Below are 9620 nucleotides of genomic sequence, written 5' to 3'. Positions count from 1 at the left end.
CTGCATGCACATGTGTTGCAGCCTCCCTGTGGCTCCATTACACTCTATGTGAATAAAGAATAAAGCAGACATATAGGGCTCCATTTTCGTCACCGCTAAACCCCTTATCCCTAAACTTCTTTGCCTTTTTTACTATTTTGCAAAACATTTTTGAATAGTTCAACTAGCCAATCTACATTGACACGTTGTGAGCTTGTAGACTGGCCATTTTAACTATTCAAAAATGTTTAGCAAAATAGTAAAAAAAAAAAAAAGGCAAAGAAGTTTAGGGATAAGGGGTTTAGCGGTGACGAAAATGGAGCCCTTCGTTTTATCTCCTGCTTAAATTAACCTTGACAATTATTCTACTCACATGATGTAATGTGCAAGATACAGTAATTCTTCATAATGGACACAGTGTATGCCATCTGCTGAGTTCAGCTGTTTTATTCAACTATTTTGGTGTTAGAGAAAAGCATGCAATGTGCTGTCGGTCCAATGTTTCCCCTCTAATAGAAGGTTTTGGTTGATTCTTTTTCTCTAGTTCTCAGTGTAAAGAGTAATTCTGCACTACATTTTAAATTGAAACTCCCAGTCTAATCAGATGGATCCTCTCTTATGAACGAATTTGATGAATATGTTTCTTCTCACTTCCCTTGAGAAGCTTCAATATTCTCCTTTGACTGCAGTACCAGGGTCTGAAAATATCCAGTAATTGCAGAAATTATAATATTGCTAGGTAAGTATTGTTCCTAGATATGTATGTATTGTTGTATTTAATTTAGGAATATCTGGGAAAGAGCTTTGGGACCGTGAGCATTTTGCAGGTTGTGCAAATGAGATACACTGTCCAGACTGAAGGACTGATCAATTGGACTGCTCTCTACTCTGGCCAGCATGGCTGCTATTGGCTTGGGGTCCACGAGTGCCTCGCCCCCATATTATCAGGTCAGGGGTCATCTCAGAGACCTGGACCCCCCCGAAAGGTGCCTCCTCACCATTGGACAGCCAAACACCTCTCATCCACCAATCACTTGATGGACACCTGCTGATGCTCAATTTTTCACGTAACGCCCCACTCAGACGTTAGTCACATGATCGGGGTTCTCCCTGACTTCGATGCACTCTATCTCTTCGCGTTCCCGCTCGCGCTCTCGTTCGCGCTCTCGTTCCCGCTCTTTCCGCTTGGCTCGCTTCTTCTTGCTTCGTCTCTTTTTGGACGGCGGGAAGAAGGTGAGGAAGACGGGCATCATGACAAAGCAGTGCAGCACAGTGCAGCCTGCGGTCAGGAGGGAGCACTTGAACAGCGTGTAGGTCAGGTTGGAAGGCACGAAAACCAGGGGCATCACCCCGATAACGAAGCAGGAAGCGTTCTGCAACACGGCTGCCCCGTGCTCCTCCAGTGACGACCTGATGCACGCCGTCCTTGTGTGTTCAGTGGCCAGCACAAAAGTGTACAGGTGCGGCGCACAGTGATCCATGGCAAAGTTCAGCGTATAAATAAGGCACAGGATTGAGATGCTGTCCATGCCGACGTTCCAGAGGGTCATCAGACCCAACACGCCCAGCTCCACCGACGTGACCGTCAGGATGAGCCAGAAGTTCCCCAGTGGGTTGATGACGAGAAAGAAGGTGAGGATGAGGATGGTGAGCACGCTGAAGCCTGAGGTAAGGATGGGCGATATGACCGAGGAGCTGTAGCGGTCCATGAAGACGAAGGTGGGGTTGAAGGCGATGAACTTGATGCTGTTGATCAGCATCAGCGGACGCAGCGTCTCCAGCAGCAACACCACATCCTCGCGTTTCTTCTCGGTGGTGCGCGCCACCAGGTACATGCGCGAGGCGATGATGTCGTACTCGTCGCTCTCGCGGTTCTTGGAGAAGATGATGTCCTCGGTGAAGTGCTGGTACTCTGGGCTGTGTAGGAAGGAGTCCTTTAGGATGGTGATGAAGTCGTTCTTGGTCGACGCGCTCACGTTTACCACCCGCAGGTAGTGGAAGAAGTTGTCGATCCAGGAGATCTTGTTGAAGCCGTGACTCAGTGTCTTCAGGTGCTCCTGCACCGTGGAATTCCAGTACTCGATGGGTTCATAAATGTAGAACCCAATAACAGGGCTGTAGTTACTGAAGTACTTCTGCTGGGTGAGCGCAAAAGACACACTCGGAGAGTTACTTGCCAGCAGGTTCACAATGTTTGACCCGTCGCTGATTTGTAAACATCCCATGAAGGAGAATGACGCGTAGATGAGATAGAGGATGACGACGAAGGGTTTGACGTAGGTGTTGGTAATCCACTCTGTGTAGTGCTCCCGCAGAAAGTGCTGGATGAAGTGGTTCTGGTATGGGACGGTGTCATGGTGTGTGGTCAGGTCGTGGCCATCGCTCATCATGGTTTTGAACCATGTGGGCTGGCGGTCTAGGTACTCCACCGAGGGGATCTTGCAGCAGAAGACGCTGTGGTAGCGATTCTGCTCAAGCTGCCCGGCGAACACCAGGCACGAACCGTAGAAGGAGAAAACGTAGAAGTAGTTGACCAGGACGGCGACGCACATGCTCTGGCAGAAGATCTTCACTGACTCGATGTTGGTGAAGGGGCTGGCGCCCATGCCGAAGGTGATGATGTAGAGGGAGCTGGTCATGGTGTAGCATACCATCACGTCTGCAAAGGCATCCGCCACGCGCTCCTTGAAGGGAAGGTTTTCCCGCGTTCTCCTCCACCCCGCCAGCAACTCGAACACCCCTTTGGTTCCATGGCCTGGAAGAGAGGAAACAGGACTTGGTTATACTGCTGTCACAATCATGATTTTACTTGAAGATTAATTTTCATACAAATAATTGCGTTTAATGATTTAACAAAAATAAAAATGACATTCCTGTTTGGCTTAACCTTTGTAAACAAAATTGTACTAAATATACAAAAGTAATAATAAAAATAAATGTACTATGGCTAAAACAGGCCATATTTAGCCTAATAAAACATAGTGGAAATAGCTGATCTACAAGCTCACAACGCATCACCTCACATCACACGTGAGCTTGTATATTTGCAATTTCTGCAATTGTTTGGAAAATGTTCAACATGGAAACTATTCTGACACTTATGACCATAATTAAAGTAACTGCGCTTATAAGGATATGTGTCCAGGTCCAGGTAGCTCAGTCGGTAGAGCTCTCGTCTTTGGACCACAGGTTCATGGGTTCGATCCCGGGCACCGCCAACCCAGCGTACGAGTAGCACGGCTTGGGTGCGGCAAGTCGTATATGGGAAGTACTGGGAGCTGATGGTAGTAGTAGCTGATATGGTAGGTGATGTGGCGATATACAGTTGGAGGCCATCGATATTGTCCTTTTCTTTTTGCTGAGGTTTGCGTGATCTGCACAAAAGGACAGTTAACCCATTTTGGGCGGGAACCCCTTTTGGTGTTTTAAACATTATGTTATAATTTAGCTATTGAAAAATAGCAGATCTACAAGCTCATAGCGCGCCACCGAGTGGCGCGCTACGAGCTTGTAGGTCTGCTATTTTTGAAAAATCGTGAAAATATTTATTTCAGAAAACTGGAGGATTTAGAAGGATTTTTTAAAATTTTGAGGTGAGGCCTAAACGGGTCGAATGATAAGGGACAATATCGGTGGCACCCAACTGTAGGTGATATGATATATGGTACTGTAGGTGTGGTTGCTCCACCTCAGCAATCCATCTCCCGTGTGTTACCGGCTGATACCGACAATAAGCCGCTCCCGTTCTACTTCTTATAAGGATTGGTGCATCTTGGTGTCTAAACATGCTTTATTGTATTAGTAATTGTAATGACTTAATTACATTTGTAATGCTTGCTATGACATAATGAGGCTATAGCTTGGCTACAGATAGTCACAGGTTTGATTCCCTGCAACAGCCTGTCTGCTGTCTGACACAGTGAAATGCAGTGGTGCAAAGTATAACTAAGTAAATGGTAAATGGTGCATTTATATAGCGCCTTTATCCAAGGCGCTTTACAGAGATTGTGCATTACATTCACCCATTCACACACACATTCATACACCGATGGTGGCGGAAACCATGCAAGGCACCAACCAGTACATCAGGACAGCAATTAGGGGTTCAGTGTCTTGCTCAAGGACACTTCGACACTGACTCTGGGGGAGCCCAGGTTCGAGCTGGCAACCTTGTGGTTACCATCCAGCCACTCTACCCCTGAGCCACTGCCGCCCTCCGTACAAGTACATTTACAAGTACATTTACATTACTTGAGTATTTCCAAGAGCCCTTATTTTTACTTCTACTCCACTACATCTCAGAGACAAATATTGTACTCCACCACGATAATTTGAAAAATTATTACAAAACCATGGCTATTTGAAAATAGGGTCACAATGTGTTGCGATGCAACCCTTTGTGAGGTTGTAGATCTGCTTTTTTTCAAAGGATGTTATGTATAATAATTATGATGATACGTTGTGAAACGGCAAAACGGGACATTCTGCATAATGAGTACTTTTACTTTTGGTACTTTAAGTATATTTTGATGCCCATACTTTTGTACTTTTACTCACGTAATTTTGATTCAGCTCTTTTATTCGCGTAAGTGAAATCTGTTCGTTTTCTCTCCAGTGACAGAAATAGACATGAAGGTATGGTTCAAAGGCATACAGTACAGAGTACAGTATAGTGGATAGTCCACATGGGACTGCCCCCCCGCCCACGCATACAGTACTGCTTATGTGTGAAGTACTCAAGCCATCTTTTTGCTGTGCCAGGAACATGTTATGAATTCCTGAACACCAGAATAATTCAACATGCATCTGCCATCTAAATATTTCAGTGAACCGCAGTGGCCTTGACCTGGCCATTCACATTCACAGGGCTTCTGTGTCAGCACATTTGTTTTAGTTTGTTTTAGGTTTGTCTTCAAATCTATTGAGGTAAACTAAATGACAGGACAGGAAGGGAAAAGTTGCTTTTCATTTTACAGCATTAGATATGCCCCCCCCCCCCCCCCCCCCCCCCCGCCCCCTGTTTTACACAGAAGGGGAAAAAACAAATTAGCTGAAGAATTAGCCCAACGATAATAAGTCAGGTAGTTGGCCAACTTGGCACTGCCTGGTTTTGGTTTTATTAAACCATGAGACGACTCAATTAGTTTGTGTCAGCCGGAACCCTTAGAGGATGTGTAGAGGAAGGAAAGGAAATTCACACCCCTGATTTTTTTTTTTTAGCAACATCGCCTGCATCCTTTTCCAACAAATAGGACATTAAATAGCGTGTCGTTTGCTCAACGTGATTGGAAAAGCACCAGGATCCATTACAGTGATTGATGAGACACAGGTGTTGGTGGATAATGGAGAAGGGCTCATCTTGCAAAGCAGAGTTTCTAATACAATGAGTTGGGACCAATTTGTGGGTCAAGGACCCATTTCTTTGCATCCCGAATCCCGAGTAAATATGACTTAAAGTATGCCTTTAAATGGTTAATTCATAATGGATTTGTTTGGTAACTTTGGTTCCTGGTGAGACACCAAGTATCTTTTTGGTCTCAACTGAAATGGTTTGGGAACCAGTGTTGTAAAGCATCATTGGGTTGTATCAATAAGTAAAGTAAGTAGCCTTGCCGAGCCATGAGGCCCATAGGGCAGGTTTCTGTTTCTGTAGCGTGAGGCAGCTTGATGTACAAGTACACCCCCTGGACATGACGCTAGTATGTCGCAGGGACTTACCCCCAATCCAACCCTTGATGCTAAGTGTCAAGCAGGGAGGCACTGGGTCCCATTTTTAGAGACTTTGGTATGACCCGGCCGGGGATCGAACCCCGACCTCCCAGTCTCAGGGCGGACACTCTAACCACAAGGCCACTGAGCTGGTATGGGTTGTATCAATGCTACACTGTAAAAGTAGGCAGAGGCGGTATATGCTAAACGGTCCTGAATTAGTTATGGGTGTGGTTTGGGCGTTATGTTAACAAAATAAATCAGAGTTGGCTGCCATTCATTCCTTTTAAGATCAAGGCAGGTAGGCAGGCAGTGTTAACTTCCCTTCATCCACTATGTAACAAAGGTCTGACATTTCTATTCAGAGCTATAACACGTGATTGCGTTGTAGTAACATAGGTTTTCATCAGCTGCATGAAAATAATCCTTCCTCTCTATTTCATACCGGCAAGAGCTTCCCCTGAAATGTCTGATAGAATTGCCCTGTAAACTAAACTATTCGATATAAACCAATAAGAGAAATTTGTTTTTGTTGTTTTTTTTTAATGAATGTACAAAGGAAAGCAATTATTTCTGTCCTTGATTCACATTTATGTTTTGCAAGAGCTGGGTTACATTATGTCTCAGTACAACATTTATCAATTATGCTTTTGGGCAAGAAAAGTAAAAATTTAAACCATTAGTGATACACAACTCAAGCACATCCTGGGGAATTTCAGAACGGCCTTGATATGGCACTGTATCTCTCTTTTAAAGTAGCCTGCTGTCTCCAACAGCCTTGCTGAGTGAAAACCGAGATGGCAGTGGAATCTAAATGAGTCTGGGTGAGTTGAACATGAGCACAGACCTCAAAAACCAGAAAGATGGTCACAACTGTATTCAGACACATGTCCTAACAGGCTTCTCAGACTAAAGGAGGAGACAACATGGCAGGTAACAAGTAGAATGATGAGCACTTTGAGCAGGTACACCAAGGCTTTTCATGTTAAGTTGATACGTGTTCATTTTTGGCCCCAAAGTCAGTGACTAACTTAACACTTAGGCCGCTATCATTTATTGAAAAATTAGGATCTAATTCACGGCAGCATTTTTTAAATTTGAGCTCTTATTTTGAAAAGCCGCCATTTCCGGTCCATGAGCAGTAAGTCATAACCTAGGAAACTACACGGAGCGGACAGGCCTTGTTTACCATCTGAAGCCAGACCGGAGCTCTGCAGAGCTCCAGATCATCATATCTGTGCCGTCAAAGAAACGCTGTTTTGACCAAAATGCCATCTGGGACAAGGAATAGGAGATACAGGCGATTGAAAGAAATGGATAGAATGGATTATTATGGCGACGACGATCTAAGATGGGCGATCCAGTGCTGTGCTAACAACACAGCTAGCTAACCGGCTAACGTGAGTAGCATTTTGGCTCGAGCAATCGAACGCACTATAAAAGCGCAATTGCCGAAGGGCTTCGGCAATGGCGCTGAAAGTATTAAGAGGACAGTTCATAATTTGTGCTATAACTGGTGGTCACTGCAGGGCCATTAGTAGGCACCTGAAGGGTGGACCCTTTGCTGACCAGCCCCGACAATTCACCAAGCCCTGCCCTCTCCCACTTAGACACTCCCACTCATTCCAATGTAAATATCATGGATTTTACACATTTATTACTGGTTAATTTTTGGAACCAGACCTTCAAAATCTCTTCCAAATCCGTCAACAAGGCCTGCCATATGCACTGGAAAAATGTGTGACATTTATTTTCTAAAACAATGTTTTATCATATAGGAAAACTATTGGTGGAGAGGTTTGTCTAACCCATGTTATGCTTAGCTGTGATTGGACCATAGCAGCTTGGGGAGGGGCTTAGCTATAGGTCAATTGAATATGCACAATTGAATAATCAATTTGGGTGAGAGCTCAATTCTTTTGTCCCCTGGGTTTGAATCCAGTTGCATGGAGCTTACACCCAATGTACTCCAAGCTAAATAATACAACCTATAACAAAGTCTGGACAATCCAGAAATATCAATCAACAATGATGATGATGAAGGGGGTGAAAAGATACAGTGAGAGGAGCATGGGGCCAGAAGTGTGACTGCAGCTCAATGCTAATCAGTTTTGTAGCCAAGATGCCTCAGACTGTCTGCATGCTGGAGGATGCACAACGGGCTGTCCCTGTTCACTGACGGCTGGATGTGGAACAGGGGTGGGCAACTTTGACGAAGGAGAGGGCCATTATATTTCCATACTCACTCCAGAGGGGCCACATTGCACGTGGCAAAAATAGCCGATCTACAAGTTCAAAACGCGTCGCATCGCGACGCGTTTTGAACTTGTAGATCGGCTATTTTTGCTATATTTGAATTGAAATCCTGAATATTTTTTTGCTATTTTTAATTGGGATCCTGAAAAGTCATTTTAACTAAATACAAATATAATGGACATAAAAACGACAATAACATTATTTGTAATACTACTCAGCAAGCTACTTAATTTAGACTGTAAGTAATTAAAGCGGGTCATGTTCGCATGTTAGGAATTGTAACAGCTGGAATCAATAACATATCAGTATTCCAAAATTAATCTGAGGCCACATTAAGTGAAGGTGGGGGCCGCATGTGGCCCCCGGGCCGCCAGTTGCCCATGTATGATGTGGAAGAAAGAGGGAGAGCCTTGGCTATCGCAGTAATAAAACTCAACTACTGTCCCTTTGCTATTCCCAAAACAACGTCACACAGACGCACAAATACGCACACAAGTACACACAATTACAGAAACACAGCAGACATTGTGACCATCTGAAACATGTGACAGTCTGAATACCATCTAATGCCCTCTGTCTCTCTCCCTCTCTCTCCCTCCCTCTCCCTCTCTCTCACTCACTCACTCACACACACACACACACACACACACACACACACACACACACACACAAACACAAACACACACACACACACACACACACACACACACACACACACACACACACACACACACACACACACACACACATGTGTGTGTCAAGTCAATTTCATTTCTAGGGCACATTTAAAAACAACCAAGGTTGACCAAAGAGCTGGACAGCATAAAAACAAAACATATACAGTAGAGAAAATGCCATTTGAATGCCATTTTTAACCCTAACCTGAGTTATAGTAGAGGCATACTCTTGTTGTCGCGCACCAACAATGGCTGATCTACAGGCTGGAAACGTGTTGCAGCACGATTGATTTGTGAATTGCTGAACCATCAATGCTGATACAGTATCCCGCATAAGTGTCGGACCTATAGTTTCCGAATCTTGCACTCCAAATGAAAAATCAATCTGCATTTGATGCTTAGCCTGTTTTCATTTTGGACCACGCAGGTACAGTACAGTAATCAACAATGCACAGGGGGGCAGTTTGTTAGCAGCCTGTCTGTCTTCTGGACTGTTTTTTTTAGCCAAGGGTGAATTGGTGATGTGGAAATAATACAACACACCCACCCCCCTGCCCAACAGCAGGCCTACAATGGAGACCCTGGCTGCATCTGTGCTCCCCTCTTGTCATTAAAGGTATATTCAGTGATTTTACTTAATTCAAATATCACTTATTTTTTCTTTTTTTCTGGATAATCCTCCCTACTATAGAGTGTGCTGACCATATAAGGAGTTCCTCCCTGTCCCCAGTGAGCCCCTGGGGTCAAAAAACCCTAGTTTCAGTTTTGGTGGCGGGTGGCAAAGCCTTCATCCAATCAGGATGAGAGGGGCCTTCCTCCAATCATGATCGACTGGAGGCGGGCCTTGGTGCAAATGCTGTTGGCCTGTTGCACTTCCCCCCACTGTAGAGCGTGCATGTGCACATTTTGTTACCGGGATGGACTGGGTGGTTTTCCAAATCACCTAAATCACTGAATGCTCCTTTAAACTAAATCACTGCTCTAAAACTTTGGTGGCAC

General features: G+C 44.6%; 1 protein-coding gene across 1 annotated transcript in view; it reads right to left on the bottom strand.

Annotated features, from left to right (window-relative positions):
• Positions 1 to 1058: 1058 nt before the first annotated feature.
• The window catches only part of ptchd4 (patched domain containing 4), a gene marked incomplete at both ends in the record, with an annotated part of 67111 nt that continues 58549 nt past the window's right edge, over positions 1059 to 9620 (bottom strand). The window contains one exon of the mRNA XM_079525969.1: positions 1059 to 2734. Within this exon, the coding sequence (XP_079382095.1) occupies positions 1059 to 2734 (1676 nt within the window). The remainder of the gene's footprint in view (positions 2735 to 9620) is intronic.

The sequence above is a fragment of the Electrona antarctica genome (genome assembly GCF_951216825.1).
Source record: "Electrona antarctica genome assembly, chromosome: 17".
Classification (NCBI taxonomy): Eukaryota; Metazoa; Chordata; class Actinopteri; order Myctophiformes; family Myctophidae; genus Electrona; species Electrona antarctica.
The sequence above is the reverse complement of the archived record's forward strand: the minus strand, read 5'-3'. Positions and strand labels throughout refer to the sequence as shown.